The sequence below is a fragment of the Ctenopharyngodon idella genome, chromosome 15 (genome assembly GCF_019924925.1).
Source record: "Ctenopharyngodon idella isolate HZGC_01 chromosome 15, HZGC01, whole genome shotgun sequence".
NCBI lineage: Eukaryota > Metazoa > Chordata > Actinopteri > Cypriniformes > Xenocyprididae > Ctenopharyngodon > Ctenopharyngodon idella.
Window position 1 is genome coordinate 339,176 of NC_067234.1, and position 26,029 is coordinate 365,204.

Consider the following 26,029-nt stretch of genomic DNA (forward strand, 5'->3'; position numbering starts at 1 on the left):
TGAGGGTAAATATTTTATTACTGTTTGACACCTCGGGCTCAGGGAAGATCTGTGTCAGAGGACATTGATGGACCATCATCACTACTGTCCAACATAATATACAATATGGTTATAAAAACATTTCAAGCTTTTTCACAATCAGAATCCCATTCACATTTTTTGGGTTTTGGGCATCAAATCCTATTGCAAACCAAATATGAAGGAAAGTATGTATACTGTATACAACATTTTAAAAGTTTGTTAAAAAATCTCATAGGAAAAAATGAGTTACCTCATTGCTTTCATGACTGGAACATAATCTCAAACATGTATATGCATACAACACATACTGTGCCAAACTTGAGGAGGAATCACACAAATGTCATTAGAAATAACCCTGAATTAATCACAAAGCAGCTTGACAAAGCATGCCTTACAAACTCATCAGTGAGCCAGCCAAAAACTCTCTAAGTAGTTATATTCACAAGCTTTCCATGATGAAAGCATCAACTGTTGAAAACTAACAGTGGACATAAAAGCTTTGAGGGTGTTCAGTAGTACTACATGAGTGAGATAAACATGATAAATGATTTACATCATTTGGGACACTATATTTAATGTATTCAAGCATTAATTTGAAAATCAAATCTCATCACTGGCCAGTGAGAGATCAAACATATGCTCAGTATGGTGTATAAAATCAGTCTGCAGAATGTAAATTCAACCAAACACAACCTTTGATGCTACGAGGTCTGTGTGATACAATTAAAACACATACAACTGTGAAATAGCAAATGTGTCCAAACGCAAACATTGCTATATATCTGTATGAACTGACTGAGATACTCTGTTTTCCATACAATGGAGGGAGGTGCATCCCCTCTATCTTTCCATCTCCATCTCTCTCTCTCTTTGACAGGTACAGGTATTATTCCAGCTCAGTGTTTGCAAAGAAAAAAACAAAAACAAAAATGGCCTTCTCTAAGCCACTAGAGACTGCGTTCTCACAGAGGCGACATCAAGGGCAGACTCACAAATAAGCACATACACACACTGGCCACATAAAATCAAAGAAAGCAACCCTTCATACACAACCTTAGCCTATTTGGGCAAAAGCTTAAGCATCTAATCTTTTGTGAGCCCTGTAATCAATTGGAAGTCACAATTAAAGCCATCAGCTTTGCCCAAGGTGCTCTCTGCCATAATGACACCAAAATCAATCATGATTTAGGCTTATCACCTCATGCCCACATCAGCCCACTTTAAAGACTCTGTGAAATCAAAATTAGACTTTATGCTAATATATTCCTATAAGTTCTTGGAAAAACTGAGCAAAAATATTGATGACTCATCCTGTACTACACAGAGCTTGGACCAATCAGATGCTCTCTAGAATGAGCATGTCTATCTCCCCATAACATCTGCAATAACAAGTAGAAAATCATGGTTCATGACCGTAACATAACTGCTTCAAAATATGGAGAATAACATCTGATGCAACAGTGAAATAGTTTGCTGTTCTGAAAAGAAAAACTCTGTAAATGTGATGTGATATATTTTGGCAAGCAGAAAGATTTACAAAAATAATAGCATCAGAGAAAATCTCAGAAGAACCAGATTTCTTGTCAGTCAGAAACATCTTCAAACATTCTACTATGGACTCACAGTTGTAAATGTAACATCAGAATTTGTTAAACACATTTCATTGGACATCATGTTGCAATTCCAACTTCACTCCATACCCTCCGTAACACAAAAATGCTAACAGTGATATGTTTGTATAAAAATACGGATGAGACCCTACCATAACTATTTTCAAAAAAAGAGTTACAAGGAGGACAACAATTTTTTCACACACTTCAAAATAGAAGTCTAAAAGTAGCACATATCGACGTTGCACTCAAAGTAAGAAGTCGCATCAGAGAGCAGCAACATTATCCACAGCATTCTTCTGGCTAGCGGGCTTTTCATTGTCATGTTATCTCAGCATAGGTGATGGGATTCTGAAAATCAAACAAAAAAAAATATAGTTTAACATTGGGTCAATTACATCACACTCATTTTTTGTCCAAATCTAATGAATAATTCAAAAACTTTCAAATGCAATTCATAGATACTATAATTTCAAAACACCTCTTCTATCCTGAGCATGTTCTTAATGTCTGAATTAAAGTATCTTTGGTGAGCATAATGCCACAAATGTCAGGTTGATACAACTGCCCTAATAACACAATTAAGAAAAAAGCCTCATAAAAAGGTGAAATTCTTACAAAGAAAACCTTATTATTAAAACCTGGTTATTAAAAATAATAGAATTATAAGAATACTTATTAAAGCATCACTGCTTATTAACTTAAGATAAAGAAAAATAAAGAAAACAAATGATATCATCCCTTATGACTGTATGTCCATATTCTCTTAAAAAATTACAAAGACGAGATAATTAATTAAATTAAATTAAAATTATGACAAGAACTTTTTGAAAAACACACTGTCAGGACTCTGGGCTGATCCGGGTCTTTTCTGTTTGTGTTTTGTGGTTGCAATGTGCTTCTAGTACATGGCTTCTCTTTGTTTTGTGTACCATGTGCTCCTTTGTTGTTTATGTCTTAGCCCCACCCACTCATTTCCTTTTTATTAGTCTATTTGCCTCACCTGTTGACTCTTTTTACTCTCTTAGTTTGCTGCCCTACTTATTTCCCTTGTATGTGCCAGATAGTTGTTTGCCTCTGTGCTCATAACATCCAGTTAATGTTTTTGTCAGGTGTCCAGTCTTGTTTTTTTGTTTTGCTCCAGGATTCTCTGCCTGTTCTGCATTCCCTTTAAGTCTACCCCTGCCTGGCTTAGTCTGCCTGATCTGGCCTTCTTGGGACCCTTAGGTTTTCTTCTCTTGACCTGGTTCTAATAGCCTGGACTGTTGGATCTCACACTTTCTCCTGCCCTGGGCCACCAAGCATACCTGCCTGTTTCCTGGATTGTCCAGTTGTCAACTTTTGCCTCTTTGTGGTCTGTGAGCAGCCTGCCCTCCAATCTGCCCATCCTCTGGTTCTGCCTGGCTCTGGCCCTTGCCTGCCCCGACATCAGTAACAGCCTACCACTTCTGTTTTTGTTTTTGTTTTTTGTGTTTTTTTTTGTTTTTTTTCCCCCCCTGCTACTCAGCAACTATTTTTTTTCCAGGCTAAGGATTGTTTTTGTTCTGGCCTTCTTGGGCCAGATTTTGCTGAGTTTTGCCTTTACTATTCCTTTGCATTTGGGTTATCTCTCTGTTACTGGTCCTGACACACATTCAAGGTGTAAATATAACACTAATTACTAATAAACTGTGGTAAATATGTTAATATAGTATTTTTACTTGGTCACTCTACATTTTAGATTCCTTAAATAGCACACTACATTTTTAGATGCCTTAAAATTTGCTTGAAAATAGTATAAAGTTATAGTTTTTTTTTTTTAATTAGAATAAAGTATATAGTTTATATATATATATATATATATATATATATATATATATATATATATATATATATATATATATATATATATATATATATATATATGGTAATTGAGACTTGAGGAATGTTAACAGCTGCTTTTCACAGGTGCTTTTCTACCTCTCCATCTCACTGCAAAGTTAAAGAACTGTGCACACTTTTCTAAGGCTTTGGGAATAAGTAATAACTACCTTAAAGATTAATGATGTATCCTTGAAATAACCAAGTCTGGTGTGAGTGCTAGCCATGCATTGCAGGTGCATATGTCTTGGGCTTATACGTAATCTTGATGAACTGCCTCACAGAGCCCCTGGGCTCACCCTTATATGAATCCAAAATGAATCCTGGGAAGTCATATTGAACTATTAATCAAATATGGGCGGGACTCCTGTTGATTGTGATGAATAATGGAGTTCAAAGGCAACAATATCTGCTACCGGACTGTGGGTTCATGACCTCATGGGGACAGGCTACCTGTTGAATATTGTATGGCAGATCTGTTGAACAATGCTGTTGAATACTGAAATAATCAGCAGTGTATGTCTGATCTGTGATTTTATAATTAGCTCTCTGAGGTGTCAATGGATTGAGGATGGAAAGTGAAGTGGAAAACATTGGATTTAAAAGCCTGATTCATGCAACCTGGAAATCAACAACAACAGAAAGGTGTGCATATCTAATTCATAATTTTGGTTCAAAGGCAGAAAGTGGAAATGATAATGAATATTCAGCTGCATGTGCCTATTTTTTCTGACACTGGAAGATAAACCCACTGACTAACTCTGATCTCTTGTGACACAGATACAAGAAATTCTGGCCTGCGGCAAATGAGCCGAATGAACATACTGAAAAGAAATAATGGGATTTACTAGGGAAGAACATTTAACATTCAGAACATAATATTCAGTGTCCAAAGGCTGTTCAATGTGATGGCTGTCATCAAAAGTATTTATTCTTGAAGGAACTGAAGTGGACAGAGATTAAGTTCAGTACTCAAAAAAATAAGCTAAAAGAAAAGCTCTGTTTATCAAACAGCCATATTCCTTGTGATTTCATCTATGATCTTTGACATTTTTAAGCCCCTTTACAAAATATGTGTGTGTTTAATACCATTCAAGGTTTTATATTCATAACCATGCAGTAAGAGTTAAAAAATGTAATGCTGCAAAAACTGAAAATTGCCACAGGGAAACTCATAAGATGACCCACATAAAGCTGACATCTTGTTTTGCAAATTTTAAAGTGTGAATGAATTATCTTGTTGGAGACATATGTAAGAAGCTCATCTATATTAGAGTAAAGGACCTTTCAAACCGAGGGCAATAACTATAACGATAACTATAAAGATTAATAATCTATGAGAATAGCAAAAGTCCATGCCACAAATAATGAAAACGACACAGAGGAAAGATACTATTGGAATCACATTCAAAAGAATTTTTTTCCCAGCTGATGAACGATAAAAACTATGACAGCCAATCAGAATCCACCCGAATTTAAGAAGCTCGATTTTTAATGAATGGCTATTAATGCATCTGTTCTGACCGACACAAACATGCCATCACATGTCATCAATGTGACAGATTTTTACAGAGAGATATTCTAATCTCTTTTCCATTGCACTGTGAAAAAATTGGTCAATTTGTGCAGTGGTGGACGAAGTACACAAATCAAGTACTTGAGTTATTGAGTAAAAGTACAGATACACTAATAAAATATTACCAATAAAAGTTTTAAGTACTCCTTTCCAATTTTACTTGAGTAAAAGTACAAAAGTACTTGATTTTTAATATACTAAATTAATATTAATAAAAAGTACTGATTGATAAATGTTTGTTTTGTAATTTTATATACTTATATACTTTTACATTTTATATTATATATTTTATATAATCCTTCTGCTCAAAATACCTGGGGAAGGGGGAATAGCTGGGTCTAACATCATTATGAATTATTATAAATTGTCAAGTAGACAGCACTAGTCAGTAAAAAAGATTAGTGGATGCAGATACATAATATGTAATGTGTGTTGAAAAACAATAAAAACAGATTTTAATGCTAAATGCATAACATTTTAAAATGAAAGCTATGCAAACACAAATTTTATTAAGTCAGACTTGTAAATTCAGTAAAATAAAAAAATAAAAAATAAAAAAAAGATTCAGTTCGTTCACAAAATGTGGTGGAGTAAAAAGCATGATAAAATGCTTTGGAATGTAGTGAAGTAAAAGTTTCTTGAAATAAGTACAGAAAAATATACTTAAGTACAGTAACAAAGTAAAAATACTTTGTTACTGTCCACCTCTGGATTTGCGTTTTGGTCACATGCCCAGAGCTCCTGTTGTTACAAAAAATTACGACTTGGTGGCGTTCACGAACAGAGTTTTTTGCTAAGCGACACTGAATATAACAATCCAGAATCAGCTCTCGTCACTGTACTCTTATTTTGAATTGTCTTGTAGAGAATAGAAAAATCTGAAACGCTGTTTGAAAATGTGTAAATACTACTTGACTTCTCTGTGACAAACAGCTGTCAGAAAAGGAAAGTTGTGCAGTGCTGCTTTGTGTACAGGAGTAACCGTTGTATTTCTGCTTTTCTATAAGCGACACCTACTTCAGAGATTTTACGTTCAATCAACTAAAGACAAATCACATGTGAAAAGTGGACAGAATTTTCATGTAAAACATTTGTAATGATAAACAGGCCTTAATTCTGTTAATAATCTCATTTTGGATAGTAAACAGACACTAACTATAATAAGGCATTTTATTAATGTCTCAATTTTATTAATGATTCTAGTGTACATGAAGGCTTGAGGTTGAATACCTGGGATGCTATGTATTTCTCCATGGTGTGCTCCATCCTGGGCTGAGTGATCATGGGACCACTGGACACACTCTCCTCCGGCGGTATCTCATCCAGTAAGGGCTTCCCTTTGAAATTTTTCACCACACACACCACCTAACACAAGAACGCCCATAGGGAAAAGGAAGGAAAGAGAGAAAAGAGGGAAGTTTTACACCTCTGAAAGGCTTTTTGTAGCACACATACACATGTATGGCTCTTCTCAAGCTGTAAATGATGATTTATGTAAGTCTTAAAAGGGCAAAAATGCTCGCATGACTTGTTGCCCAAAGTAAAAAGGCTCTGTGCTCTTTCGAGAGAGAGGAAACATGCGAGTCCATGTCCTGGAGGAGATTCATCCATTATCGGACCAAAATGAGTACTTTCAATGAGACACTACAGGCAATGCTCTGCTAGAATGCAGCATAACGCAAGAGAGGGTTTCAGCGGAGGACATCTCAGGGCATTCTCATTCCCGGAGCCATAAGTTGAACTAAACAGATGGAGGAATTAATTTTCTGTGCTGTGTGTGCTGCCCTTACCATTTACAAAACCGTACAGCAGCACTGAACAATTTTGTCCAATTTTACTTAGGTAATGTCACTAAGGTAGCACTGTCCTCTTGGCTAATATAGCTGTGATTTTATCACAACAAAAAGAATGGCTTATGATAGTATTAGAATTATCAGAACTGGTTGAAAATGATATCAGTAATGTTTTGTACCATATGCCACTAAAAGTGATTAGGAATTTATAGATGTCATGCCGCTACTTTTTTTTGTAAAGAAAACTTAAGTAAATACTCAATTACTGCCAGTTACATTGATACGCCATTAGTGTTCATAGGTGAGTCAATGTATCATTCACTGAATTGATTTGTTCAAAAAACTGATTCATGTAACTGAAATTCATGAAAACATATAACTGGCTGCATCCGAAAGCCAAGATTAACACACCTATCCTGAGGTAGACCCTGAGGGGGGGAGGTCAGACACAGACAAGCTGCGGGGGGCCCTGTCAGCACAACACACCCCCACACCAAAGGCCCTACATGTAATGTACGATCACATGGAGAGGAGTTTTGAATACCAGTGAAGCGACGTAACTGACATTGGTAGGTCCATTGATGCATGGCAAATGAAGTATGTCCGGACTAAATTCATACTACTCACATTCATACTATTTTAACCGGTCGCAAAGTAAGTACTTGTTCAAAATCAGTACCTACTCAAGAGAGTATGCGATTTCGGATGCTGTCTTTAAGAATGAGTCATTGAATTATTCACTCCAATTCAGATTCAAACTCAGATTCAGTGAGGAATTAAACAAGTGACTGTCTTTATGGGTGAGTCATTGAATAATTTACTCAGTCAATTAATTCAAAACACTAATTAAAAACCGAAATAAGCGAGTATATTTATATGTGAATCATTAAATCATTCACTCTGGAACTCTGGAGCACTAATTCATTCAGGAATCAAACACCACTACTGTGTATTACCTAGAGACGTTCTGCTTTGCCTTACTCCTGGTAATATTCAGAACAAAACAGCCCTCTTGTGTGTATGGCACTGCTTAAATATTTTATTATTCTGACACAAATAAAAGGTAAAAATCTGAACTATTCTCATGTCGTGACAATGTCAACAGGAAAAAACAAAACAAAAAAAACATTATTGAGCCCTGAGCTGAACTCCATTGCAAAACAAACTGCTAGGGAAGGAAAACAGACATTAGAAAGCATACTACAATGCATTTACTTGAGCACAAGCTGTTGTTCCCCACTACTGCCTCCTTTCTGATGATGTGATGTTTAAGAGATTTGATCTGACCATGACTTTGATGTCTATATTCACCTTCCTCCCTGCACCCCCTCCCCCAACCCACCCTAACAGCAGAAATAGGTCAGTGCATATCTCATACAGTATGACTAAAGCACCACAAAATATAAAACATTCACGCTTCCACAAACTCACTCGCAATGCTGTTATGCCTAATGTGAGGAAAGCACGCATGAGCTCATGTGTGACCTTCCTCTAAAGCTCACAATGAGTTTCTCATCTTCACTGTGCACTCTTCAAACAAAAGTGTGCCCAGCACAGTACAAACTGTTGTGTTTTGTTGAAGAGGAAGCCACACATGTGCCCTATCCTGTGGCCTGACCTAATTACCTAGCCATATGTCACATTTCTTCTTGAGTGTAACATTACTTTATGAATCACCAAATTTTTTCATATAAATAACGCACATATAGTTTTTAATGTATTTCTTGCTTTTACTGAGAAATATAACAGAAATATTTTCTCTTAGTATGTAGGCATATGCAGTGTGTGTGATGTTCAAAAGTCTGCATAAGATCAGTAGTTTGCTGCTATGTGACTTATTTACATTTCAGATAGCTTGAAGGCAACTCAGTGCCGCAGATCCCTCCAAACTGTATGTAAAGATTTGATGTGTACTGTAAAAATTTGTGCTCAGTAAGGCACTATCAATAAAAGTCTGAGGCATTTAAATTGGATTTTGAAGAGAAGCTTGCGTTTCTGTTAAAGTACTACTAAAATATTCAGTATAATAATGATTGTTGTTTATAATTTGTCTAAATCAGGTGTCTTCAAACTTTTTGATGCCCACTTTTCCAACACCGCTTAGAAACGTTTGCCTGATTACAGTACATACAGTAACATAAGACCAGATTAAAAAGGAGTTGCAATGAAACTTTTGCTTTTGCTGTTCCCCAACACATTATTTGAAACAGTTTTTATTTTATTGTGTCACATTTTTGGTGACTTCATAGGCACTTAGATTTGTGCATTTAGTAATATAACCTTTAGATAACATAATTTGCATGTTTTATCAATCACAAAATACAAAAATGCAAAAGGAACAACATTGCATAATACTATTTTCACATTATTTTGTACTACTGTTCAAAAGTTTGGGGTCAATAAGATGTTTTTTTCAACATTGATAATAATAATGTTTCTTGAGCAGCAAATCAGCATATTAGCTTTATCATCACAGGAATAAATTACTTTTTAAAATATTATTCAAATAGAAAACAGTTATTTTGAATTATAATAATATTTCACAATATTACTGTTTTACTGTATTTTGTTCATCACGATTTGTTAGGCATGATCATTTGAGCATAAGAGACTTCTCCCAAAAACATAAAAAAAAAAAAAAAAAAATCTTACCGACCCCATACTTTTGAACGGTAGTGTATAATCTACAGTGCTATAACTAAACATAATATTAATAAAAGGAATTCACAAATAAGAACAAACAGTTCATTAGAAACACTCAGTACTTGTGTATTTAAATATCAACTATTTATATACACATATGCATTTAAAAATGAGCTGAATTTGTATCAGTGTATGTTCTCAAATGTGACCTCACCATAAAGACGGCGATGGCTCCACCGATGATGAAGCCAGCAATGACATCAGACCAGTGGTTGCGGTACTCGACCACTCGATTAATCCCAGTTAGGAAGGCCAGACACATAAGCCCCAGAGAGAGCACCGGCTTGGCCAGCCGTGTCCCTTTGGCCTTCACCGAGCATGTGATGTACATCTGAGGAAGAACAGAGCACTCTGTAATACATCTTCATTCTAACCACTGTGTAAACGCTTTTCATAGTTCATTCATTCTCTGTTCACGTGTGGATATGTTTGTCTGAATATACACAGGTTTCCTTTTAACTGTTTAAACATTGGCTTTCACACTAACAAACTGCACTCTAATATGCACCAATTACTCAGTGAACGCAAACATTTGAATGTGTTTGATGCTGCCGACATCCAGGTGCTCTTAAAATTTAATTCATTTGCATGGTTCAGCTACATTGTTTCACTTATCCAAGACATTGGCATTGACTGGAAGGGTGGCATTTGAAGGCTAGTCTGGTATTTGAAGAAAACCTGCATTCCTTTAGTCTAGAATCAAGCACTAGGGGAAAGAGGGAAGGTGGACAAAGGCGGGGTGGGGGGTGTTCTTGAATTCATCTCACTGGTTTGATCAAGTACAACTCTTAATGTTTTGAACAGAGAGCACCAGTGGCATTCAGACAGACGTTATTCTACCAAGCTTCCATTTAACTGTTCCTGTGGAAGCTCACGTATTAAAATTCTGGCCAATACGATAAGTCGATAAATTGGCGATATTAGAATTCTATACTATTTTGTCTAAATAGATTTAAAATACAACACAAAGAAACTCAAATGAATCAATTTAAATGCTGCAAATGGATAGTCTTTAAAACAGTACAGTATAACATTTAGATTAGCTAAAGATTACAAATTATTTGTGTTTTTTCGATATTAACTTCATGAGTGTTAGACAATCTAAATCTAAAAAAGTTGGTTATTATACGATATTACAGATTTTTTATTTATTTATCAGTATCGGTTGATATCGGACAATTAAATATCCAATATCCACCAATATTGATATATATTAAAAAAAAAAATCTGTAATATTGTATGATAACCAATATGGTGCTAATAATTCTGTCATTATATACTTACCTCATTCTAAAATCTCATGCTGGTATTTTTTCAGTGGAAAACAAAAGTAGATATTTTTGAAGATTTGTTTCATAGAACTTGTCATTTTGGTGTCAAATATTAAAGCAAAATAGATGCAAACTTTGTCAGAGTTATGGTGTATTTTAAAGCTTGTGAATTTGTACTTTTGTGCTACACTGGACAAAGATAACAGCAAATGGGATTGAAATGAGAATGAGTGAGTAAATAGTGGCAGAATTTAGATTTTCTGGTAAAGTTTCATTTTAAGATTCTATCACAGGGAGGCAAAGCGAGGTGATTAAGTAATAGAGCAGCCCTTAGGCATGGCAGATCTATTGATTTTCCTCTTCTCTTCTAACTCTATGACACAATGCCATTTGGATATGACAGATGAAAGTTTTTGTGTCTATAGGGAAGTTATTCATTTTATTATTGTCATAGGAACCATTAAATGAATCTCCTAGAAGGCCAATTTGGGCTTCTTACCATCTGCCTTGACGCTGTTAGCATTTAAACGTGCCGACTCGGAATGTAAACCATTTCTGATTTATTTAATGACTGGAGTTCATGCAGAGTAATTTATTTGATTAGTATGATTAAGTTTTAAAGGTTGCTAGGTAAAATATGCACTTACATCATTCTTTTTTATTTATTTATTTCTGTCTTAAAGGCCCACTGAAGTGTCTTGGAACACGCAGCATTATTCAATGTGTTGATGTAATTTCAACTGAAACAGGAAGACAGAGCGGGATATATCGAACAGCCCCGCCCCTTTTTAAAATAGCCAGTAGCGTTTTGTTTATATCACAGCTCAGTCAGAGCCGCTAAACTCGGTAAAACTGCAATTTCTTCCTAATGTCTAACTGTTTCTCCTCCTAATCTCCTCTATATCACTTTAAAATATAGCATTCTGTGCAGAATTCAAATGGATCCGATACGTTTTGTGGTCTGCGGCGACTCGTGCATGTGATCAACTCTGTGCTCTCGTGTCTCTGGACCGGAGCAAATTGTGCTAGCGCTGCGGCGGTTCAAGTGACACTAACTCGAAAACGGACTTCATTCGCAACAATGGAAAGCATATTTACATTGTCTGAATCGTTCCCTATCCTCTATATAGTGCACTATGTGCCATTCACCATGTATAAACTAGTCAATGTGTGAACAAATGACTGATTTCAGCCGCAACTTCAGCATCTGTTTATAGTGTAGGAGGGGGCGGGACTTCAGATTCTAGAGAGCATTTGATTGGAAAGAAGATTTGATGAGAAGCTGAAGGGCGCGGTGATGTCATGAAAATCTGTGATCCATTTTAGCGGAAGTGAGAGACTGTAAGTTTTGAATGCTTATATCTCCTAAATTCAAATTTTGTCATTGTTTTGGAACACACCAGCTTATTCATAACCTAACATATTAATACTAAAAGCTAAAGAACTTACATTTTGATTTCAGGGGGACTTTAAAGACTTTCTGGCAAAGCACAAAAATGTGACGTTTGCTGTGTACACTAACTTGTGACAATGCTTAACGTCTAATGGACCTGACTGCGATGCAGATGCATTTCTACAAAGCACTGAGAAAGCATTAAATCTCACAGGTCACTCCAGATGTTAACATCATCAAAAATCAGATAAAAAGGCAAAGTAACTTAAAAAACTACAGAGAACTGATGGAAAATGAAAATCAATTTTCTGTGGCCAAAAGCTGAGACAGTCCTTGTAGCTTTTAGACTTCAAGAAAAAAAATGGAAAATGGCTTTTTATGCTTTTTAAAAAGGGGTACCATTTTTGAAAAACATGTTATGAAGCTCAATTCATGCCTGGATCAATACCATAATATGGATAAAAAGTTTCTCTCATCAGAAGCTGAAGGGGTGTTAGAGCAAAATCCTTTTATGCTCTGTCTAAAATCATAAATATGACGAGAATTTTACTTTTCTCTGAGCTCCACTTATAATTTTTTGCTGAGTTAACTTCTACATAAACAGAATACAACTGATTCCAAACAAAAATTTAATCTATTTAGCTGTAGAAAACCAGATAACTATTTGTCATTCTGGCAAAAATAATTAATACTGACCAGTTTATTAACTTTACTAACCCATCCTTTTCTATTGTGTACTGTATGTGTACAAAGGGTTTACTCACAGCAACATAAAGAGCTGCATAAACACTGATGGCCGCCTCTTTGGATGGAAAGGATTTGCGAGCACGCAAGACATCATCCTCATTGCCTGTGCAGGCTTCTTGTTGGTTGATGAAGCGCACCACCTGTTGGCACCCCAGTGCTGTGTAGTTGGGTTTGCACACCGTCAGGAAGTATGGAGACAGATTTCCTGTTACCACCTGCCCGGCATTTACAAAGATGTCTGTGGCAAAGAGGCCAAAAGCGTACACACCTGGAGGAACACAAAGACTGTTTTATCCAGAGGCAAATCAAGGATTTCAGTCTTACGTAAGGAATTTACACTACCGTTCGAAAGTTTGGGGTCGATAAGATTTTATAATGTTTATGAAAGAAGTCTTTTATGCTCATCAAGGCTGCATTCATTTGATCAAATATAAAATAAAAAGTAAAATATTATTTATGTTTGAAATACCTGTTTTGTATTTTAATATATAATTTATTCCTGTAATGGCAAAGCTGAATTTTCAGCATCATTACTGCAGTCTTCAGTGTCACATGATCCTTCAGAAATCATTCTAATATGCTGATTTGCTGCTCAAGAAACGTTTATTATTATTATCAATGTTAAAAACAGTTGTGCTGCTTAATATTTTTGTGGAAACCATGATACATTTTTTTTTTTAGGATTCTTTGATGAATAGAAAGGTCAAAAGAACAGCATTTATTTGAAATAAAAATATTTTATAACACTATAAATGTCTTTACTGTCACTTTTGATCATTTAATGCATCCTTTCTGAATAAAAGTATTAATTTCTTAAAAAAAAAAAAAATGTTCTGACCCCAAACTTTTGAACAGAAGTGTGAATACGGGTCAGGGGGATGATTAATTACACATTATTAATCACACTAAATGAACATGTTAAATAGACAGCCCCAATATAAATACCTCACAAAAGCAATGACAATGACTTCTGTTGTTTGCCTGTAATGCCTCCTAAACAAATCCTGAAAAGCTCAATGATGCCAAACTGTAATCACATCATGGAAAACGACAGCCCATTCAGCGCTGGGTGAGTCTACAGCTTTTTTACAAACCAGAATATTGGGCATGAATGCAGAGGCATGGGACTCAAATCTTAATGTAAGCGTGGGCAGCTTTGTCACATTGAATGTTGTCTATGAGCAAAGCTTGGAGAAGCAGCAGACTGAAACTAGTTTACAATGAGTGCTACTGCTGTCAGTTTACTCACAGCTCCTCCGTCTGCCCCCACATTAACGTGCTTATTCATTATGCTCCAGAGGACTCCATTTTTAACCAGAAACCTAAAGTGGCACAGCACTGAATTTCAGCTGAGATGTTCTTACAACAAAATTCAAGCGTAATCATATGGTTCGTAAAACCACATGATTGCACACTTAGATGAGAAGCGAGAGGAGCAACAGACAAGCCTGTAAATTTACTGTACTGGAAACAGAAACTATAATGCAGAAACTATAATGCACATATAAGTAGGGACATAAATGTAAAATATATTTGCTTAATTTTGTAAGATTATATGAATATAATGAAGATACTAAATTAAATATATTGTGGAGGAGGGTATGCTTCCCTTTTAGTGTTTGCTGGAGTTATGGGAGATAATATCTAGTCTGGTGTGATTTCATGATTTCAGGGAAAGGAACATCCCATAGTTTTCCCCTTCAACTCCTCTTGCAGAAGAAATATTATAAATAATTTAAGAGAATGCTTTGTCATGTACCATGAGCGTCTGCCCCGCACGAGAAACTTTCAAGTACTGTATGTGTGCCTGACATCTCGATTTGCCTTTTCTTTTGCTGTAGGCGCGAATGCAAAAGTCTAAATCTACATTTGTCCTAATTAGTGCCGCTCCAGCTTGTGAAGACATACCAAGAAAGCGAAATGTCCTTCTGACCAGAGGGTTGAGGTAACAACAGTCGCCCATCACAATGATCTTCTCTCGGTTGTCTAGATCCTCAGAGACATACTGCAGCAAGAAGAGCACGGATTCTGTCACTGTAATCTGCAGATAAAACCAAAAATCAAACAAGGCTTTTAATGGCACATTTCGTTTGTAGACTCTCTCTCTCTCTTCTCTCTTTTTTGCTTTTTCCTTGATCTTTACTTAGATCTAAGATGTAAATGAAGCTAAAATCTAATTCTCGGCTTGAAGGCAAAATCAAGAAAACAGGCTGTATTTCGGCTATTTGTAACACTGGAAGAAGCATAAAGACCAATTCATGAACACAATAGAAATGATTAGAGGTCTGATTTCCTGCTGGCCAGATGCCAGTTCCCAGCAAGGTCTTGAACTTGATTTTGCCAAACTGGCAGGGAACACCAGGGTCAAAGGAAGTATGGAAGAAAAAAAAACCCCTCACAATTAGTGCTGGATAGGTTTGAAGGAAAAGAGCTGTAGAAGGCCGTTGATGTATGAAAAAGTTAGAATGTCTGTCATATAAAACAATCTAAATCTCTATATTAGTTGGCATGTATTTTGACAGTCTTGGAAAAATTATAAAATGTTAGAAGTCGGGTTGCTAACACAAAGGGCTTCAGTCCAATTTATGGGAAACCCAGAATCTTTTGCATGCCTTGCTTCAAAGAACAAGCATTGAGCTCTATGCAGTCAACTTTGCATCTAAGTTTGTGATTTTCACATATGATTTTGTCTCAAATTATAATAATTTTGCCTCTAACCTAATAAATCCTGAGTCGCCCAGGTGGAAAGTACACTTCCATAATATCCTTAAAGTGCTCTATTTTCGCGCACTAATTTTGTACTTAATACACTAAAAATTCTTCTTTAGTACTTCTTAAGATAATCTTAAGAACATCTAAGTGTACTCAAATGTGCTATTTTGAGACACCATGAATATGAACAAAAATGTGCTTTTAACATACTATCTCTGTATTTAAAAAAATGTATTTAGTTACCACTTTTAGTACACTTTTAGTACACTTCCCTATTGTGACATATATCAGAGTAAAATGGCTTCTCAAACAAAAACAAAAAAAAATGGACAGGACTTGATTTTGTCCATAAGGAATTGATTGGTTCATTGGATGGTTGTGTTTTGCTGAGTGACAGGTTGCCCCGTCTTTGCACCAGTCATCAGAGAAGAGACACCTTTTAGGGGTAAATTAGGAAAATATGTCTCTTTGAGGGAACCGTCACAGTGACAAGCTGTTGTACCCCTACTAAAGGTCAAATTTGTACACATTTTTTTTTACTGAGATTGTGCCCAAAGGAAGGTGAAACTAGTTGAACCTAGTGGTGCCTCAGGTCTTAAGCCTTCTTCAGACTGTCAGTCCAAATCTGATTTTTGTGCATATCTGATTGGAATCCGATCATTTATAGCAAGTCTGAACAGCAAAAAAAAAAAAAAAAAAAAAATCACATGAAATCTGATTTTTACAAATACATTTCAAGCTGCTTTCATATGTGGTTTGAAATCCAATTCAAATCTCCTTCCTGGAAATCTGTTTCAGTCTGACCGCTCTGATCGGATTTCGCATAACTTTTCTGACTATATGTCACTTTCTCATGCCAAGTAAAATGTAAACACGTCAGATGTCATTGCAGAAACAAGCTTGCATTGTGTTGTTGTCAATGTGCAGGTCACGCAGAAAATTATATAATAGAGGAGACATCTCTGTGGTCCAGTGATGAGGTGTCTTCACTTCTTTCACTGTGTGGCAGAGATGGCAGCACGGAATAAAGCCGCTCATGCCAGCCTCCGTTTCTGCCGCTGCTTCATTAGACACAGTAGTAGGAGTAGTCCAGCGCCGTGACTACACTTTATTGTCATATCCTATTGCAAACCCCTCCATGTTGTTTTTGGCGTAGTTCTACCAACGCAACGTCATTGCCATGAAAACCAATGCAGACGTTCGAGAAAACGAAAGACAGCCACAGGACACGCATATCGGATCTGAACAGTTACGATACACAGTGTGGACTGTCAATCATTTAGATCAGATTCCAATCGGATACACAAATAATCGGATTTGGACTGACCTTTTTATACTCTCTGATTAAGTAACTCATTAACTAAAAACAATAGTTGTTTTGCTAAGCCATGTTCGTCGAGCCCTTTTCCCCTGCGACTTCAACACCAGAATGTTTTTTATTGTAACCTTGCAGCCTCACAAAATACTAGACAGGTTACTCATTTGCAACTTTGTTTCACGTCACAACTAACCAGTTCACAGCATGTGAAGAGTTCAGCTGCATCAGAGCCTGGCACCCTTATTCCAGTACTTTTACCATTGTGAAAAATCACAGGAAGTGACAGGTGAACTTGTGAACTCTTGTGCTAAACTCAACAGTGCAGCAAACTCCAGGTTACAACGACAGTAATATCTCTATATTAGCACGGCTGAGCAAGCTTTTGAAGTGGGAACTCTATGCCAAGAGTCTGAGGATATATCACTTTGACATCACTTGTTAGTACTGCAGTATGAATCGCTACTATTTATTGATTACAACCGAGGTATGTACAATAAGCTCAGAAAGATAAATTGCATTTATTAAATGTAAAAACTTTGAATTCAAAAGTTAGAGGCTTCATATAAATTATGCGTGGTGGTTGAGTCTTTCTCTAAGACGGATATTACAGAATGACATATTTGTTATTTTTGTTTACTTCACTTTCATGACATATTCCTTTAGATCGTCAACAGAAAATAATCCATAAGATGGCAAATTCTGAGATTGATGAATGTACATGTTTTCATAATTAACTATAAATAAGGTCTGATCTGTCAATGAACAAAGAACGACAAATCCTTTCATGGCTTCTACAAAAGGAATTCATATATCTTAAACAAATGCAATTCAGGACAGTGAATGTAGATTGGCATGACTCACTGTTCACTTCTAATAGACATCATGGCATCCTGGCCCATAAATGTCACACAGCCAAGCCTGATGAGTGAGAGTGTTCCTCTAACTGTCATATGGGTTGACCAAGAATTCTTTAATTTATTTTTTATTTGTTTTCATATTCATATTTAATATGAAGAATCTGAGATGCAGCCCAAAGGTAGAATTCTATGTATCTGCCTTCTGCCTCCAACTACACTGTAAAACCTAACAGTGATATGTACTAAATAAAATCGAGTTCAATGCACTTAAATATTACCGAAAGTTATGTGGACACAATAACTGAAACAGAACTCAAACTGAATGAGTTATAGAAAATTATAATTCCCAGCATAATAATTGTATAATTAAGTGATTTATTAAGTGATGATTGAGCATTAGTAATGAACACCTGCTGTTAACAAGCAGAATCACTGAAGAACAGAGAAACACAAACTAAAACTGACTTCCAGCCACAGCTTTGGATGAAATCAACTGAAGATAAAAGAAGACATTAAATCTCTCAAGAGATCTGTTTGATTTCTCTCCTAGCAGAGGAGTATTAAACAACTCCACAAACAGCATTATGTTATTACTAACCAGATTAATTTTATTTCTGTCATACATCTACAGAAGTTCTTATGAGAATTAACAGAGGTTTAAACGTTGATGATTTACTGTTTTGTTTAAAGTCACCATGATTGAGATTAGCGGTTGCTTTATTTGGGCTCTTGACCCTTGACTTTTCCACATTAGTTTTTTTCTGGTTGTTATAACTGAGTGTTTATAAAACTCATTTGTTATGGCACAAAAGCCTAGAAAATGTATGATCAGGTGTTGATGGATAAGAATTGATGATGTTCATCATTTAGTGTCCTGATTCACTGTTCTCATTCAGAGTCTAGTCTCTGATTAAATGGATGATGTATACTTCGTTTTCTTGATTATAGTGAAACTGTGATTCTACAGTTTACGGGACAGCAGTGTTGTGGCAATCAGACTTTACAGACAGTTTTCATCTATGGCATCACTCAGACTCATACAAACATCAAGAATCAGCATATGAATCTCAACAATGGCGACCATTAAAAAATGATTCATGCTGCAATGCATGCTGGGTACTAGCATAGTACAAAACTCATCCATTGGCTCCCAGCATGCATTGCATCATGAATAAATAATACAGGTGAATTGTCTACTTTATTCTTACTATTTGCTTTTACTTATGCTGTTTTTGTTATGACTTTAATTGCTTGTTTTGTGATGTTCAGAGGTTTATCTGAATAATTTGTTAATTGTCACCATTGTTGAGGTTCATATGCTGATTCTTGATATCTGTGTGAGTCAGTATTGTACCATAGAGGTTTTTAAACTCTAATTGTCACTACAAAGGAACTTACACTGAAAAATCACAGGTCTACTATAATGAATCATTCACATTTTTTACATCGCCTGTTTAATCAGAGATTATGCAGTGGAAAAGATCAGCAAATCAAACCACTAAACAATGATTTTCCTCATTATCTACACCTTATCTTATTTTCTTTTGGCTTTTGTGCCATAACAAATGTGTTTTACAAACACATGGTTAAGCAGTCAAAAAAAAAAAAAAACTTGTGTTATTAAGTCAAGGGTCAAGAGCCCAATAAATCAACTGCTGATCTCTGTCATGGTGACCTTAAACAAAACTCAATCATCAACTTCTAAACCTCTTTTAATTCTCAATAACATAAGTTATAAGTGAAGCTAGTAATGATGTTTGTGAAGTTGTTTAATCCTCTGCTGAGATCTTGGGGGATTTAATGTCTTCTTTTATCTTCAGTTGATTTAATTTAAGGCTGTGCTGAAGTCAGTTGTCTTCTTGTTTCTCTTTTCTTCAGTGAATCTGCTTGTTAACAGCAGGTGTTCAGGACTAATGCTCAATCATCACTTAATCGATTAATCACTTAATTACTTAACAGCAACGTATATCTTTTTTAGTGAACTCATAACTATTTGTTTCTTAACTTAAATTAATTAACGTAATCGGTTTCATCAAATGTAATGAGTTACCTTAACTTATTGGATTTTACTTTGTGTGTGCTATTGTGAGCTGGCACTAACTGCAAGCACTCTTAGTTCATTTAAAGTTTGTAATTTCACTGGTTTTACTCAATATAGTGAAGTTTCAGCTATATAAAGTCTTTAAATGCAGTGTAAAGTTTAATTGTATATTAAGAAATATCCTTGTTTTAGCGGAATCAATTAAAATAAGTTCAGAGTACTCATAACTATTGGGTTTTTTTTAACTTAACTGAATTGAGGTAATCGGTTTTATCAAATGAAATGAGTTATCTTAACTTGTTGGGTTTTACAGTGTACACATGGCCTAGTGTTACGTTCCACGTATGTTTTGTATTTTGTTTGTTTCCTCCCTATCTTTTGTCATCTATCCATCGAGTTGTTTAGGTTGATCTTATTGGACGGGAAAACCAGCAATCATCCTGGTGATGTCATGACGTTCTGACGTCATGACCAGCGTTCTGCCAATCGGCGGGTTGCTGATCGTTTAAAGGGCTTTGGCAGCGTTCCACCTGCAGTGAGTGTTTGGGCTTCGGACCTCACTCACCTTTGTCGAGCCAGAAGCAGTCAGCCAACCTACGTGTCTACGTGAACTGTTCACTTAGTCTGTGGTTTACTGAGACAGCATTTCTGTGAGTTGTTTGATGCACTCGTGTAATAGTTAATCTGATGGAGTTAGAGCGTGATACAAGTTTCACATGTTCATTGTATGTGCGCATTCGTATGCTGGTGTGAAGTCGTTATCTGTTAACCACTTGATTCGGTCTTGATTGGCAAATAATGATCCCTTTGTTATGTACAGCCCTACTCAGTGTTAATCTCAACCTCACTGACAACTGTTAATTCCGTAGTGCGTGATGGCTCGAACTGGTAGCTAGTAATTTATGTTAGTTAGTGTGTGGGTGTTCGCCTCCATTGTATTTTTGGTTATTTATGTAGTAAGTTTAGTTAAGGCATTGTATACGCCGAAGTTTTCGGTTTTGTTTCTACATCTTATTTTTGGTAGTTAGTTTAGGGGCGTGGGCGTTAGTTAATGGGGTTTTGTTTTGATTATTTCTTTTGTTTAGCGACACCCTCGTTTTCTCTTACTTTTGAGTTCATGTTTTTCTTGTATTGTCCAATTTCTCCCGTGTAAATAAACATCGGGTTATTTCTGCAACCATTGTTGTCTGGTCTGCTCTCCCTCACACTGCAACAGCTGCATCTCACCTAAATGTTGCGTTCATTCCACTTAACATCTTTAAGCTCGTAACACCTAGTAAAGACAATATCCTCTTTTATCGGGTGTTCAATGACTTTAAAAAAAAATTACGTTTCAACTACAACACAACTGTGAGAAGATTTACTGTTTAAGTAATGCAGAAATCAGGGTGCTTTCCCAAAATTGTGTGTGCTCTAGAAAACCACCTCTGAGCCCACTTGAAAGGGTTGTATAAAGGTGCAGTCACATTACATTAGCGAAATTTTGACAAAAAAGGCCTACTGTCAATAGTGTAGTCATGTGTGAAGTCACACAGAAGTCACTTTTAAACAAAGCGTTCTGTTGGTCAACATGGCAAATTCACGTGAGCATTTTGAACCCATTGCAAAATTTTCACCTTCACATGGAAATCACGATTGTGTGGATTCCTATTAAAACGACTGAATTTCGCCAAGGAAAATTTTGTGAAAAATGGTAACAATGACCAGACTTTAAGGCAGGACTTTTCAAACAAGGGTTTGGGGACCTCCAAAGGGCTAGAACTGTTAGGGAAAAAGTTCTGAGAAAAATTTTATAAAAAAATAATATAAATAAATATATGAAAATTAATAATATTAAATGAGTTTGACCATCACAAATGATTATTCTAAAAATGATAAAAATCCAAAAACAAATAAAACCTAACAGAAAGTAAATATTTTCTAGATATAAGATCATCTTCATATTTGAGCGTCCATGGCATCAAAAAATTTGGGTGGAATTATTATGAAGCAATTCATCCTACTTTATAATCCATCCTAATATATAGTTTGCATCTTTGCATGCTTTAGGTCACAATTATAATGCATTTCTCATAGTTGCATGTTTCCCAGAGGCAGTGGGAGAAGTGGAATCATACTCTGGTTGCAACCAAGTAAAAGCCTCAAGGGCAGTTCAAGCTTTGGAAAGTGTTCAAGTTAAGTTTCAGTTATTTGTGGGTGGTCATATTGAAATTGGGGAGAGTAGTGTGAGTCGAACCCTATAATAACAGTTAAAACCCTCTGTCTGGCAGGTTTTTGCCATTTAAAACTGGGAAGGTACAAAAGTAAAAGCACACTGAAAAATGATGGTGGCTTTAGCAGCATATACGTACAGTATAAGCGCTCTGAAAGCACATATAACCACTACATAATACAAGAGATGTTTGGTTGTTTGGTTTCAAAGCGTTTATATATGCTGACTTGCTAAAGCCACCATCATTTTTCAGTGTGCCTTTGTACCTTCCCAGTTTTAAATGGCAGTTTTGATGATGCCTGAGACACCACCAGTCGGTATACACACGCTGTATCACAAGTGCCACAGCAACCAACTGTATGTTTGTTAAGTGCTTCTTCAAATACAGAGCTGACTTCGTTCAAACTTGACTTAGGCCAAAATTCTGTAACTCTATAGTACGTGTAGTTAATTAATAGTACTCAGTACTTATTTGAGTAATTACAATGTAACTACAGCACTGTAAAATAAAGTGTAACCAAAAATTGTCATCAATCAATCATCCTCATTTCGTTCCAAATTCATATGACGTTTTTCTTTTATCAAACTTTGTTAACAAAGTAATAATTATGACACAAGTCAAAATTGTGATAAAAAAAAATTATGAGATAAAAGCATAGTTATCACAAAAACTCAAAATTATGAGATAAAAGCATAGTTATCACAAAAACTCAAAATTATGAGATAAAAAGTATAAAGCATTAAAGCATACATTTAAATTTTTATTTTTATTAACTTCTCTCATAATTATGATTAATATGTCATAATTTAAACTTTTTATCTCCGAATTATAACAGCTCACTGAACGGGAAGATTGTAGCAACTTCAATTTCAGTTTTTTTCCCCTCACACAAAGCTATCGTATCAATTCAGAAAGAGCACATGAGTAATTGACTACTTTTATGATACTTTTATAGTGATTTTGTATTTGAAACTTAAAAGCTCCAGTCAGCATTAATTATAATTTCATGGCTAAATGACTTACAGTTTCTTCAAAATTTCTCCATTTGTATTCCACAGAAGAAAGAAAATCACAGTTTGAAACAACATGAGGATAAGTACTGCTGCATAAAAGTCTCAGATACTGTAAACTTATCAGTTGTCTTGTCAGAATAGCCAAGTTCAGCATGCCAGCAATATTTGGGACTAACACTGTATAAGCCTTGCACTTTTAGAACCTGTAGGGTTGATAGCTGACCTTTACTGTCCACCTCAGAGCACGCCTGAGACCACATCGAAGTTTTCACTCCACACTTGGCTCAAAAGTGATGCTTTTAGCAAATGGTTGATAATAATAGTCATTTGGGGGTGAATTTGCGTGGCCTTAATATAAGACCATGCAGAGTGTTCTTAGATCGATTGAGCAAATCCATTGGAATTCTTATGAGAGATGAAAGCAGGGAGGCTCTGCAGTGATCCTGGTGCTCTTTAATTGATCCTCGGAGCTGCCAATATCTTGCTCATCATAAATTCTCTTTTAATATACTGTAGGCACACAGAGCTAGAGTCTGGAGCCAAAAAAATGACTCTCAAAGACAGATTCCAACATTCAGTGTGGGCAACCTAGCAAACATTAAGCAATGTCAACACTGCAGATGCAGGCTTTTCAACTTACTGATCTCTTTTATTAGGCCTAAGCACCGATGGTGTGAGGACCCTCTTGGAATTGCTCTGCTTATATTTCAATTGTTTCGCCAACACAACAATAAGATTAAATAAACACTTTGTCTTAAGTCTCCTTTTTAGACAGAATAATCTTGTGTCACCTCTAGAGTTTCTTAAGAGATCTCAACAGTGTAACAAACTTTGTTTAGAAAAAAAAGTTAGATTTAAAAGTCAAATTAAGGCTCAATTAAACATCAAAGATTTTATGATAAAAAATGTCGATTTAAAGTGTTGATTGTTGATTTGATGTTGATTTAAAGGGATAGTTCACCCAAAAATGAAAATTCTGTCATCATTTACTCACTCTGATGTAGTTCCAAACCTTTGTTCTTCTGAACACAAAAGAATATATTCGGAAGAATGTCAGTAACCAAACAGATCTCACCCCCCATTTACTACCATAGTAGGAAAAAATAATTACTATGGTAGTCAGTGGGGTGGCGGATCTGTTTGGTTACTGACATTCTTCCAAATATCTTCTTTTGTGTTCAGCAGAACAAAGAAATTCATTCAGGTTTGTAACTACTTGAGGGTGACTAAATGATGACAGAATTTTCATTTTTGGGTGAACTATCCCTTTAATTAACTCCTACTAAGTGTCAACATTTGTTTTGTTTCTATTTTTGAACTGTAATACTGTGAAATATTGCAATTTAAAATAGCTGTTTATATTTTAATATATTTTAAAATGTCATTTACTTCTGTGATGGCAATGTAGATTTTTTTTTGCAGCCATTACTCCAGTCTTCAGTGTCACATGATCCTTCAGAAATCATTCTAATATGCTGATTTGATGCTCAAGAAACATTTCTTATTATTATCGATGTTGAATATTTTTGTGGAAACAGTGATACCTTTTTTATTTTCAGGATTCTCTGATTAACAGAACAGCATTTATTTGAAATATGTATTTTGTGACCTTATAGGCATGTCTTGACATTATAAATTGTAACAATTTAATGCATCCTTGATTCATTTCTTTTTAAAATACTTACTGACCCCAAATTTTATACACTGACCCACCATGAAAGGTGCAAAAATACACTGTTAGGCTGTAATCAGAAACCACACTAGATAATTCATTTGCAATATTCATAATCAAACATACATAATTGATGTGTAAAGCATTTCATTCTGAACTTACATTGATGGTTTCATAAATATCTGTACATCCAGTTACATAATAGGCCACATTCTTATGTGTATAATTATTTTTCTTTAAATTAATATGTTGTCCTTACTAGTTTGCAGGCTGGCTGACTCAGTACTATGAGACTCTATCCAACAGGACATTTTAACTATCTCTAAAATTCACAAACTGATTGACATTACGCTATTATATAAATAAAGATCTTGCCAAGAACTGCTAGTTCTAAACTCCTCCTTCAACACATACTCACCACAAGTGCAGGAACCCCTGCGACCACCGCGTACAGGATAGCTGGCGGGATCGCGCCGGACTCCTCTGGTCCGAGATAGGGCTTCGTATAGGCATTATCATGACAGAAAAATCCCTGGATGTGCACGTTGAAAGTATCGGTGTACTCAAAGTAGTATGCCAGCATGACAGTCCCTGCCATGATCACCAACTGAAAGTAAAGCATTGTCGATAAGGGTCATACAGATTCTGGGAAATAAGTGAAGGTTCTTCGGCTTCGTCTCCTACGATAGCATTGGCATGATTTCCTCTTATTCCATTATCACTCCTAGTAAATCCGCCAGAAATAGTAGCGCATTGTGTCAGTGACGGTCAGGGCGCTGTAAAGTGCGTTGTAGTCTATGAGAATGAATTGGGTTAGAGCTCGCGCAGACTGGCCAGCTGCACGGGCTGTAGGCGTGCCTCACTTTAATAAGTGATGGGATGCCTGCAAAAAAATGCACTTGAACTGTTTTATCTCAAGTTATTATATATTATCGAGTCCTTCGTGCGGTTTTATGTTCCCAAATATTTCATACTTGGAGTCTTGCTAATGCTGATTAGCATAAGGAATTGTCAATCAAGTTTCTCTTCATTAACAATGTGGTCAAATACGAAGAGCACCTTACATTTGCAAAGTCTCTAAACAGAAATTCTAAAATAATATATAAAATAAATAATTAAATTGGGTAAAACATTCTGCAACCCTTTGGTTGATAGATCAATTAAACACAATTAACTGATATTGTCTTTCTTCAAGATATTTCATTTGCATACTGTTGATGTATGAATGT

General features: G+C 35.7%; 1 protein-coding gene across 1 annotated transcript; it reads right to left on the reverse strand.

The window, feature by feature from the left end:
• LOC127496205 (phospholipid phosphatase-related protein type 5-like) lies at positions 1–25,642 on the reverse strand. Its single transcript, XM_051863929.1, has 6 exons — positions 25,219–25,642; positions 14,883–15,015; positions 12,992–13,242; positions 9,718–9,894; positions 6,298–6,432; positions 1–1,982 (listed from the first exon to the last, which is right to left on the reverse strand). The coding sequence occupies exons 1-6, from the start codon at positions 25,420–25,422 to the stop codon at positions 1,953–1,955; spliced, it is 930 nt and encodes a 309-aa protein (XP_051719889.1). The 5' UTR covers positions 25,423–25,642; the 3' UTR covers positions 1–1,952.
• Positions 25,643–26,029: the final 387 nt, after the last annotated feature.

Bases quoted from the DNA above. Each gene is read 5' to 3' on its own strand.
- LOC127496205 (XM_051863929.1), bottom strand. From the start codon at position 25,422: ATGCTTTACTTTCAGTTGGTGATCATGGCAGGGACTGTCATGCTGGCA. The intron at 15,016-25,218 runs GTGAGTATGTGT...TTTTATCTGCAG, and splicing joins CAGGGGTTCCTGCACTTGTG to ATTACAGTGACAGAATCCGT. The intron at 13,243-14,882 runs GTATGTCTTCAC...GTGTTCCTCCAG, and splicing joins AAGGACATTTCGCTTTCTTG to GTGTGTACGCTTTTGGCCTC.